Here is a 12,791-nt window from a genome sequence, read left to right on the forward strand (position 1 = left end):
AAAATTTAAGAAAGAAATGGAAAGAATAACTGGAAGTGATTGTTGCTTAGCTACGTAAACAAAGCTTTCTTTTTCTCCCTTCCTCTCACACTTATCTTAGCAAGTAAGAATCACCCGGCTAATTGTTGAAAAGAGGTATTCCAGTGACCACACCCCACGAGGTTCTAAATAATTTATCGCATTAGAGTGACTCTTACAAGGACTCTGAAGAAAAAATATTGACTACTATATAATTTGTTTTGGTTCTGTGAGCTGTAGTTATTCAGAATTATTATATGTCTTTATAATGCTGGTGTGTTAAAGTTTATTGAAGCTCATTAAAAATGTGGAAAGGGTGCCCGTTTGAAAACTGAATGTCAGGGTGTTTTTTCCTTCAGAATGACGGACTTACATGTAAACATTACTTAAATCATGTCTTAATTATGTGGGAATTTGGTTAAATTGGTTGATTCTTTCTAAAGTCAGTGTGGAATTAATAGGAAATGCATGGGCCTAATTGACAATTTGAAAAGACCCTCCTTGTGTTAAACTTGATGAGGCCTTGCTATTCTATTAGGAGAGATGACCTCTTTCCTTAAATGGTAATGCTTTAAAGACTTGGAGCCCTTGTTCTACATAAGCAGCGTCGTGTCATATAAACGCATTACGACTGGAGAAGATGTTTGATGTAGTGGTTAAGGACACAGAATATGGAACCAGACTCCTAGGGTTCAAATCCCCACCCTGCCACTTCCTAGATGTGTGGTCTTGGACAAGATACTTACCTTCCCTGTGCCTCGGTTTCCGCTTCTGTAGAACAGGGATATAAGCAGTAGGCGGTAGGTAGATCCTGTGGTCATAGGGCTGCTAAAAGGTTGTTGTAAGAATCAGCGAGTTACTCTCCATAAAACGCCCGTGCGCATAGCTAAGCATTTGGTAAGCGTGGCTTCTGTTACTTACCCTTTTGTCCACCTAGTATCTAGTAAGTGCTGTGTGCGTGCATGTTATCAAATAAATTAGTTGCTTACATTTTACAGTCTAAAACTATTATTGAATGCCAATGTTTTAAGTACTTCTTAAAATTTCTTTGTACTAAGGTGTGAAAATCAGCTTTTGTACTAATTGGTTTTGATTATTTGTTTCTTGTTTGTATTACAGTTACAAACTATAATACTGTGGTAGAAACAAATTCAGATTCAGATGATGAAGACAAACTCCACATTGTGGAAGAAGAAAGTATCACGGATGCAGCAGACGGTGAAGGTGGCGTGCCAGAAGATGACCTGCCAACAGACCAGACAGTCTTACCTGGGAGCAGCGCAAGAGAAGGGAACGTGAAGAGCTGCTGGGAAGACGATGGTGAGTTTAGTTTTTCTGGTAATGTTCTATTCTCTGGATTTTTTTTTTAACATCTTTATTGGAGTATAATTGCTTTACAGTGGTGTGTTAGTTTCTGCTTTATAACAAAGTAAATCAGTTATACATATGTTCCCATATCTCTTCCCTCTTCTTTTAAAAAATATATTAACTGAAACAATAAATTGGATGAAAAGTTTGAAATGAACTGTAATTTATTTGCTGTTAATCAGTAGAACATCTCCTTCTACTTACCAAAAAGTACATTTTAAAGTCAGTGTGGGATTAATAGGAAATGCATGGGCCTAATTGACAATTTGAAAATACCTTCATTGTGTTAAACTTGATGATGCATTGCTATTTTATTAGGAGAGATGAAAGTTATTTTGACCATAACTTGCATGTAATATATTGAACCATATAATATATTGAATTTTGGTAGTTTTTTTAAAACCAGAGTCAAGCTTTCCCTATACTGTTGATATAATTGAACCTATCTTTAATTTCATATTGTGACCTCAAATGAAGAATCTACTTAGAAACCAACAAAGTATATTTTGGTCTAGTAACATTATAAGATAATTCAGTGTGCAAAAATCCCAAACGCAGGTAAATCATGGGAATATTTTTAGTGTTTATAAGCATCTCCATCCCCCCCACCACATGGTTCTTTCACTTGCTTTAAATTTCTCCACAAGTGAACCCTTTACAAAAGTAAAGCCTGGTTGAGTGGAAGGAGCAGTGAAAGCAGGAGCCCCCACTAGTGCCCTCCAGTGAGCGAGCATCGTGTCTAACCTTCCTCCTCATCTGTCAGATGAAGGTGCTTTTTCTTCCAGCTCTAAAATGTCTCCTTTCTACTTTTCCCAATAAACTATTTAGCCTATCTTGTGAGAATTTAAGCAACAGTGGGATAAAAACAGAAGGATGTGGACGTGGCAGCTGTTGTGAATTAGAGGGGTCGGGGATTGGGCTCAGGGGCCTCAGCAGAGGCAGAGAGGAGCAGGTAAAGGGACCAAGTTCAAGGTCAGGCAGAGAAGCTGCCCAGCAAGATTCAAATTCAGGGAAGTCATCTCAACAGGATATCAAAACTCAGGCTACACAGTCAGGGGAAACGGGTCAGGTATGCAGGTCCAAGAATCTGGGTAACCAAATGTGGAAGCTGAGATAAGAGTCCAAAGAGTAGGCACAGGGTGACAGGAGTTAACAAATTTTATGGCTAACAGAGGGCCTCTGGAATCACGTGATCAGCCCCTCACTTTATGGCGTTACTCAACTGTCCATTCAGCAGCTCTGCAGGAACGGGGTTGCACACTGGAGTGAGACTGTCTCTGCGTGAGAAGTGCTTACAGTTTAATGTGGGAGAGGGAAGTAAGTCACAAAGTCAGTAGAGTTCAATGTAGGTGTAAATTTAAGAGTTATGTGGAAACATGAGGAAGGAACACCTACACCTGAGAGAGGAGAAGTCCTAGAAGGACTTCCGAGTGAAACAGCGCCGGGCTTGAGTCACAGAGGACCAGTGGAGGTTCAGCAGGCAGAGCAGGTGCTTGTGCAGCAGAAGGCGTGACATACATGGAACCACAAAGATTTGGACAACTGGGGTTGGCAGAAAATGAGCTCAGAGAAGTAAACAAGGGCAAGACTGTGAAGGGCATCATGTGCTAAGTCAAGGAATTTGAACTTTATCCTGGAAGCTATGAGAATAACAGCACTGATATGTACTTTAGAAATAAGTCTGGTAGCAATATGGAAAAAGAATCTTAGGAACAGGGGTGTCTAGAGGCAGGAGGTAGTGTCCTCAGTAAAGAGGCTTAATAGTTCAGGCAGTGATGAGGGTTTTTGAACTAAAGAAGTGGGCCTTGGGATGGGAATAAAAGGGAGAGATTTGACAGAAATGTAGGGGGTAAAATATATTAAATTTGGTTGATTCCATGTAATTCTGTGTAATTGAGAAAGAAAGGCTGACATAACTCCCAGGTTTCTGGAAAGTAGAACCCAGAGAAGTTAACTTGCTTATTTATTATCACACTTGGTTAACAGCAGGGCTGATAACCTGTTAAATTGTAATACTGAGCTCAGAACTTTGGGGAGCAGCTGTTTCTTAAGTATTTACTGTTGGTAGCCAGAACTGATCCATTGGTGTCATTGATCCGAAGTCTTAATACAGAAGCAAGAAGGAAATGATTTGTCTGGAAAAGGGGGAGATCGGGAGAATGAGATAGAGGTAAAAAGAAAGATGAAAAAATCAATGAAGAGGTTCTGTTTCTGAAAATACATTCGGATAGATTATTTGGACCAGTGTTCTCACTGAAAATAACTAATGATAATAAATTTTTAAATAAAGAAAGAAATCTTCTTGAAAGATTTAAAGAGCTAACTAGATAGTAAGACATTAACAGATTTTATATCTAAGTGGATACAGGAAGCCATAGAGGTCAGCAGAGCACAGCATAGCAGACTCTTTGGCCTCGAGGACATTTGCCTCACAAGGGTAACCTAAGATGTGGTTTTCAGGCCTCTGAGAAGAAACAAAGCCTTGGACCACCAAAGAGTTAGTAGCAGATCCTCCCCTAGTATGGACTGCATCCTGACTCTGATGAACTAAAAGCAAACCCTCTACCACCCCTACCATCCTCAGGAGTTAGCAAACAAAATTGCCTTGACTAGGAACTGGGGGAATGGAGGATTGTCTCTGAGAAACAGTAACCACAAGCTATCATGCATTGATTTATAGCTCAGATTCACATTACTGGGCAGCCTGATAAAGTTCAAGCCATAATTGAGTCTAAAGTGGACCTGCTGCCCTACCCATAGACACCAAGCAGAAGCAAAGCCAAATCTTTTGGAGGAACATACCTTCATCTTAGCACTGTAGAAGTTTCCCAGATAATTCAGCAAGAAGACAGCAACGTGAGTGAGAATTACCAGAAACAAAAGGAAGCAGAAACTGACCCATAAGGACTTTAGCTATCTGATACAGATTATAAAATGACTGTCATGTTTAAAGAAAACATATGCAAACTCGAAATTACCTGCTGTGGTAGAATAAAATACAGTAGAACCAACAGATTTTAAGAACCAAATATAACTTCTAAAAATTAAAAAAATAGAATAATAGAAATTCAAATTCAAAGGATAGGTTTAACACTAAAGTAAACAGAGCTGAAGAAAGAATTAATGAATTGGAATATAGGGGGAAATTTATACTAAATGCAACTCAGAGAGACAGACAGAAAAATCCTGATAAGAGACATAAAGGATAGAATAGAAGTTTCTTCTACTCTTAATTCTAGGAGAAGAGAGAACAGGGAAGCAGCAGTATTTGAAGAGATAATGGCTGAGATTTTTTTCAGTCTTGATGAAGGACACCAGACCACAGATTCAAGAAGTTCAGTGGATCTCAAGGAGGATAAATAAATCTATCCCCAGTCACATTATGGTGAAATTACAGATTATCCAAGACAAAAATAAAACTCTTAAAAGTAAACCCCCCAAATTCACATTATGTTTGAGAGGGTGGCAGTTGGACTGACAGCTGAATTCTCTGTAAAAACAGTGGAAGCCAGAAATAGTGAAAAGATGCCTGCCAATACAGAATTCTGTACTTCACAAAATATCTTTTAAGAAAGGAGGTGACGATTTCAGACAACTTTCAGGCAATGAAAACAGAAAATGTGTTCTCAGTAGACCCTTATTAAAGCAAATCTTAAAGAATATATTTTAGCCATGAAGAGAGAAATCCTTGATAGAGGTCTGAGGTGTAAGAAGAACAGAGAAAATGACAAGTACATGGTAAAGATAGATAAACAGATAGTATTTCCCATGAAAATACTCACAAAAAAAGTGGGTGTAGCTAAATTTATTTCAGATGATGTTGACTTGAAGGCTAAAAGCATTATTATGGATAACAGGATCATTTTATAATGATGAAAGATTAAATTCACTGATCAGATATTATTTTAAATGTGTTTGTACCTAATAACAAGGCCTCAAAAATATATGAAGAAAAAATAGACAATCTACAAAGAGAAAAAGACAAATATACAGTCATTGCTGAGGATTTAACATACCTTGGTTAGTCATAGATGGAATAATCACACAAAACCAATGAGGATATGGAAGATTTGAAAAGATATACAGACAGTGTACTTAGTAATTGCAAAATAAGTATTTTTTCAAGCTATATGGAATATTAGTAAAAATTGAACATATACGGGGTCATAAAGCAAATCTCAACAAATTTCAAAGGATAAAATCATATAGAGCATGTTCCTTGAACACAGTACAATTAAACTATGAAATAAGCTAAATAGATTATGTTTGGGAGTTTTAAGGAACACACTTTTGAATGTATGTTCATGGATCAATAAAGAGATCATAATGAAAATGAGGAAATATTTTGAACTGAATGGTAAAAATATTCTGTATAAGAATTTGTAGGATGTGGTTAAAGCAGTTTCTAGAGAAAAATTTAGAGTTTTAAGTACATATTTTAGTAAAGTTTCTGGCTAAAAGTTAATGAACTAATAAGCATCTATCTTAAGAACTTAGAAAAAGAACAGCAAACTGAGTTGTTTGAAAGTAAAAGAAAAGAAAACAAAGTAAGTACAGTTAACTCTTGAACAACGTGAGGGTCAGGGTGCCGACCCTCCCTGCAGCCTAGTCAGCCGTCCGTGCTTGCAGTTCCCCCCAACCACCTGTGTGGTCCCCGCCGTGTGTACTGTCCCCCCATGCCTGCAGTCCCTCAGTGCATGCGGGTCCCCCCGTTTGTGCAGTTCCTCATCCATGGATTCGGTCAACTGCAAATAGCTTAGTATTGTAGTATTTACTATTGAAAAATGTCAGCGTGTAAGTGGACCTGTGCAGTTCAAACCTATGTTGTTCAAGAATCAACGATAATATAAAATTGAAAATAAACCTACAGGGGACTTCCCTGGCAGTTCAGTGGTTAAGAGTTTGCCTTCCAATGCTGGGGATGCAGGTTCGATCCCTGGTTCGGGGAGCTAAGGATCCCACATGCCTTGCGGCCAAAATACCAAAGCATAAAACAGAAGCAATGTTGTAACAAATTCAATAAAGACTTTAAAAATGGTCCACATCAAAAAAGAAAAAACTTTGAAAAAAATTAAATAAACCTACAGTTCAAAAAATCAACATAAGCAAAGCTTTGTTCTTCGAAAACATTAATATTTACAAACCTTTGATGAGACTGATCAAGGAAAAAAAATATAAATAGCTAAAGTCAAGAATGAAAGAGTGGACATAACTACAGATACTACAGACATTAACAAGTTTACAGGGGAAATGTGGGACAGGATATTAGAAATTCTTAGCCAAAACTGGCTCAGGAAGACTTGGAAAACAGGAATAGTTCTATAACCTCACCACAGAGGAGTGGTGAAGGTACGGAGCAGCTGAGACTCGTAGGATTGCAAATGCTCTGCCACCCTGGGAAGCAGTTTGGCAGTTTATTATAAAGTTAAATGTACACTTAGCATATGACCCAGCAATCCCACTCCTGGGTATGTTCCCTAGGAAAATGAAAACTTAGGTTCACACGAAAACGTGTACACTGATGTTAGAAGCTCTATTCATAAGTTCCAGAAATTGGAAGCAACCCATTGCCCTTCAACAGATGAAAGTGTAAGGAAACTGTAGTACATCCATGAAATGGAGTACTACTCAGTGATGAAAAGGGACAAACTAGTGATACAAGCAACAACTTGGATGAATCTCAGAGGCCTTATGCTAAATGAAAGAAGCCAATCTCAAAAGGTTATATACTGTTTGAGTCCACGTACCTTACATTTTCAAAAAGACAGACTGTATGCTGGATAACAAATCAGTAGTTGCCAAGGGCTAAAGGGAAAGTGTGACCATAAAGGGATAGATAGCACCAGGGAGTGTCGGGGATAATGGGACTGTTCCGTATCCCGTTTTTGGTGGTGGTTACATGAATCTACAGTGTTAAAATTCATAGAACTGTACACCAAAAGAAAAAACAGTAAATTTTTCTACATGATAATTTGATATGTGTACATATGTGTGTGTGTATATATATATATATAAATTTTTCCTCCTCTACAAAGAAAACTAGCCCAAATGACATCACTGGTAAATTCTTCTAAATATTCAAGGAGATAATAATTAGAATTTTACACAGTGCTTCCAAAGACTAGTGTAAGAGAGATGATTCCCCAACCCTTTAAATGAGGCTACCATAATCTTGATACCAAACCAGATAAGTATAAGAAAGGAAAATTACAGACTTGCTCAGAACACAGACACAGAAATCCCAAACAAGATATTAGCGATACAGTATACATGCATGTACGTGTATGAAATGCAAGGTCAGAATAACATTTAAAACAATTTAGGGATTTCCCTGGTGGTCCAGTGGTTAAGACTTCACCTTCCAATGCAGGGGGTGTGGGTTCCATCCCTGGTCAGGGAGCTAAGATCCCACATGCCTTGTGGCCAAAAAAACCAAAAAATATAAAACAGAAGCAATATTGTAACAAACTCAATAAAGACTTTAAAAATGCCCCACATCAAGAAAATATCTTTACAAAAATAAAAATTAAAAAAAAAAATTTAAATACCACTTTAACCCAGACTTAAGGAGAACACTCAAAATTCACGTCAACAGACACAGGAAAAAAAGTGTTTATTAAAACTCAGTACCTGTGAATGGATATCATAAAAACTAATGAATTAGGTACTTCCTTGATCTAAGGAAGTATGTCTATGTAAAATCTATCACAGACATCATGCTTAATGACAAAATGATGAGAACATTTCCTTGGTGATTAGGACGTTTACCGCTCTCCTCAGCCTTCTTCTGGAGGTGCTGCCAGCGCAGTAAGACTGAACAGACCCAGGACGATAGCAGTTAAAAAGGAAAGAACAACTCTCATTATCTACAGGCGATACAACTGTATATATAAAAAAGAATCTAAAGATAAATTATAGTACTAGTAAGAGAATTTGACAAATTTGCTGACTACAAATGATATACTGAATTTAAGTCATCCTTATATATCAGCAAGAGTTAAAAAATGAAAATAGATGTGGAAGACCACATGAACAAATTATAAACCCTTATTAGAGGCATTAGCAAGTACCTCAGTAAATGGAGAAATATGTCATGTTCATGGATTAGAAGACTCCATCTTTTTTTACCTAGACTCCAGACTTTATTTGGATCTCACAGGTTTTCCCACTCACATCCTCCTGTTCCAGGGTCCAGTCCAGGGCACACATTGCATTTGGTTTGGTCTCCTTGGTCTCCTCCGGTCTGTGACGGTTTCTCATCTTTCCTTGTTTCTCGTGGCCTGACAGTTTGAGGAGTACTGGTCAGGTACTTGTAGAACATCCTTCAATTTTGGTTTGTCTGATATTTTTTCATAATTAGACTGAGGGTGTGGGATTTTGCAAAGAATAACGTGGTAAAGTACCCTTCTCGTCACTTCTTATCAGGGGGCACACAAAAGCCACAGGACATCACTGTGATTTCTCTTTTTTTATTGGAGTCTAGTTGATTTACAACGTTGTGTTACTTTCAGGTGTACAGCAAAGTGAATCAGTTACACATCTACATATATCCACTCTTTTTTTTTTTAGATTCTTTTCCCATATAGGCCATTATGGAGTATTGAGTAGAGTCCCCCAGTCCCCTGTGCTACACAGCAGGTCCTTATTAGTTATCTATTTTACATTTAGTAGTGTGCCTATGTCCCGGAACCACTGTGATTTTTAACCTGGCGTCTGAGGAGCCTGGCCAGCAGGCTCGTGGGCAGAGGGAGGGAGGGAGGGATCCACAGACATGAAGCCAGAGAGGCAGTGAGATGCCAGAGCACTGAGAGGTCTTAGAAGCTACTGGACACACTTTTACTCTTGTTAAAATGAGGAGACATTAGAAGAATTTGAATGGAGACGTGGTGTGGCTTGATTTTCATTTCACAAGGAGCACTCTGGCTGCTGTATTGAGAATAAACCCTAGAGGTCAAGGGTAGGGACAGAAAGACCGGCGCAGAGTTATTACAACCCTCCAGGGCAGTGGCTTGAATCAGGACAGGAGAAGTAGAGGTAGTGAGGGGTACCAAAGTCTGGTTATACTTTGAAAGTAGAGTCACTAGCGTTCATTGATGGATTGTATCAGGATTGTGAGGGGAAGAGGGGTTTAAGAGGATCCCATGGTTTCTTCCATTTTGCAGTTAGGTTTGGAGGGAGCGGATTATGACACATTTTTTACTCGTAATCTTGTTGGAACCAGTCCCACTGGTATCTGTTTTTGAGTCTGATTCTGTCTTTTGTCCTGTCCATTTCCCTCTGTCATCCAGAAGTGTGATGAGGAGGGCCAACGACAGACCTAGTGGCACTAGCTTTCTTCTGTTGTCATCATTCTCTAAACCACCACTTTTTAAATAAATTTATTCAACCATTTTTTTTTTTTTTTTTTTTTTGCCGTACGCGGGCCTCTCACTGTTGTGGCCTCTCCCGTTGCGGAGCACAGGCTCCGGACGCACAGGCTCAGCGGCCATGGCTCACGGGCCCAGCCGCTCCGCGGCACGTGGGATCCTCCTGGACCGGGGCATGAACCCGCGTCCCCTGCATCGGCAGGCGGACTCTCAACCACTGCACCACCAGGGAAGCCCTCAACCATTTTTTAATCCATCCATGTCTTCAAAAATAAATATCAGGGCCTCCCTGGTGGCGCAGTGGTTGGGAGTCCGCCTGCCGATTCAGGGGATACGGGTTCGTGCCCCGGTCTGGGAGGATCCCGTATGCCGCGGAGCGGCTGGGCCCGTGAGCCATGGCTGCTGAGACTGCGCGTCCGGAGCCTGTGCTCCGCAACGGGAGAGGCCACAGCAGTGAGAGGCCCGCGTACCACACACAAAAAAATAAATAATAAATAAATAAATATCATATGAGACCATGCCTCCCAGTAATACTTTAAAAAATGGATATGAGGCCAGTTTATATGACTTTTTTTCATTGAACCCATCCCGAATGCTAGTGGTCAATGTTTTCTTTTTCTTCTTAAGTGCAGACAACAGAGTACCTTTATAATCTATTCTAGAAAACATTCTCAGGATGGAAGTTAAATATCTCTGATCTGTAGTTTACAAAAGGAAGTCAAAGGTAGACTATGCAAATTGAATGACTTTGTCCATATCTCCTAATCTCCACTGTTACTCAAAGATCATAACCAGTGATCAGGTCAGTGATTTATCTTCAAAGTCTTTTATATTTTCTGAAAATAATTTTGTATGAGCCAGGAGACCCAGGTGTTCCTGTTCGGTGATGTATCTATCATGAGTTTGATTCTCTTTTGCTTCTTGAACTTCATACTTTCTGGAAGAGAAGATCAAAACTAATTCTTTTAGTTCCTGGCTGCCTGTGGGATTTGAATCCAGACTCTGCAACATGACAGACCAGGGCCGGTACGGTCCAGCTCCACCACGTCTTCCCAGGCCGGGTGCGGCACCACACCCTGTGTCCAGCCCACTCCTCTAGGCTCCCGTATCCTGTCCCCTCTCCCGGGTGTCCTTCTGTCCTGCCTGTCTCCTCCTCTGTGACCCATTGTCTGACCCCGCAGACACAGTGAGTGAGTGTCAGCAAAGCTGCGTCTGTCTGTCACTCTCCCACGTCGTGCCGTGACAGACTGATCACTCTGCTCCACCAAACACTCCTGAGGCCACACGCCGTATCATACTGACCTCTGTCGGTGACCACTACCGCCTAATACGTATTAGATGCTTACGAAATCTCCTGCAAGTGAGTGAATGAGTTAAGACGTAAGACATTTTCCTTGTTTTATTTTTAATCTTCATCAGTTTCAAGAAAATGTTTTCCCTTCCTTGCTTTCCTTAACATTTTGAGAGCTTTAGTTCTTCTTCATTTTTTATCTTCCTGACACTATTTGGACCTTACATTGTCTAAACTCCTATATTCATCCTTGGTTATGTGACATTCTTTCTGCTCTTTGTAAATTTACTTTTGAAACTGAGCAACCTGGAAGCTCCATCTGGGTGGCACTTTGCTTTCTTTCTTAAACTTTTCTTATATAAAATATGAATAGAGATTAAGGAGATTTCTTGGCTGGCCCATGTATAAGGCATCTAGGAAGTAGTAAAATAAGACAATCACTTAATCCTTTATCAACTGTTTTAAAAAGAACTATAGAGACTTCTTCTGGTAAGATGCAGTAGATATACTTTTCCCTATTTCTTCTGCTAAGTACAGCCAAAACCTGTGGATACTACATGTAAACAAGAAGACTCTGGAAGGTGGAGGGAAGAAGGCAGGCTAGTTGCCTCAGGACCCGAGGAACAACCCAGCAGTGAGTCCCCTGGGCTTTCTCTTAGCCATTGTGTCCCTCGTGGATCAGAAACTCAACACCTGGTAAGAAGGCAGCTTGTGGACACTAACTGCTCTAGTCCAGCCACAGGAAGACTGCAGCCCCACTGCCCATCCTCACCAGCAAAGGCTAGTGGGGAGCCCAGCCTTCCACACTCACTGAAAGGAACCTCCCCCCATGGTGATGTCAGAGACCAAGTAGGGAGCTGGGACTTGGGTCCCCACTCAGCAGCAGTGACCACGGAAACACCATGGAAACTACGCGGGAGCCTGGCCTTCCATCCCACCGCCCCCAGTGGTGACAGGCATCCCACCTGCTCCTGCTAGGAAGCCTGGTGGAGACTGAAGGCTCTCACCCCTGCCCGCAGGGCCAGCGGAAGCCACATGGAGCGCGGCGATGAGCCGCCTCACCCTTCTCAGCCAGAGCAGGATCAGGAGAGCCTGGCAGGGGCCTGGACCCCACCCGCTCAGCCAGAAAGAGCAGCGCCTCTCCCCAGGTGGGGAGCACAGGCTGAGGGCGGAGCCCACACCTCCCCCACCACAGCCCAGAATGGGAGCGTGCCCGCCTTCCCACGGGAGATCCAGGGTCTCCGTCTCCCCACAGAGTAGCTGAATGTCTAGATGTCATTCAAAACTCATTTGTCACACTGAGAGCCAGGAAAGTTTCAACTGAAGTAGAAAAGACAATCAACAGACACCAGCACTGAGGTGACAACGATGCTAGAATTATCTGACGTGGGCAGTCATGTGATAAAAGTGCTTCAACTCCCAATTGTGAGCATGCTTCAAGCTAAAAGATACAGTCTCCACAAAGAAGTAGAAAATATGAAAATTTAGAACTGAAAAATACAATAACTGAAACTCAGAACCTCAGCACGCAGACTCTGTAGCCGCGTGGAAGGATGGGAGGAGAATCAGCGAGGTTGCAGCTGGAACAGGAGAATGGTCCAGCGTGGACGACAGAAGGAGACAGCCTGCAAAAAGGACAGAGCCTAAGCGACTCCTTTGGATCTGATGTGCCTGTCGTCAGAATTCCAGGAGAGAAGTAAGAGGACGGGCCTGAAAAAGTGTTCAAAGAATTAACGGCTGAAATTTTC

General features: G+C 41.0%; 1 protein-coding gene across 2 annotated transcripts in view; it reads left to right on the forward strand.

The window, feature by feature from the left end:
• Nucleotides 1-12,791, forward strand: part of ZEB1 (zinc finger E-box binding homeobox 1) — a gene marked incomplete at its 5' end in the record, with an annotated part of 207,554 nt that overhangs the window by 120,962 nt on the left and 73,801 nt on the right. For both annotated transcript variants that reach the window (XM_079700834.1, XM_079700835.1), the window contains one exon: nt 1,138-1,338. In XM_079700834.1, the coding sequence (XP_079556960.1) occupies nt 1,138-1,338 (201 nt within the window). The remainder of the gene's footprint in view (nt 1-1,137; nt 1,339-12,791) is intronic.

The sequence above is a fragment of the Hyperoodon ampullatus genome (genome assembly GCF_949752795.1).
Source record: "Hyperoodon ampullatus genome assembly, chromosome: 3".
In the NCBI taxonomy this organism is placed as follows: Eukaryota; Metazoa; Chordata; class Mammalia; order Artiodactyla; family Ziphiidae; genus Hyperoodon; species Hyperoodon ampullatus.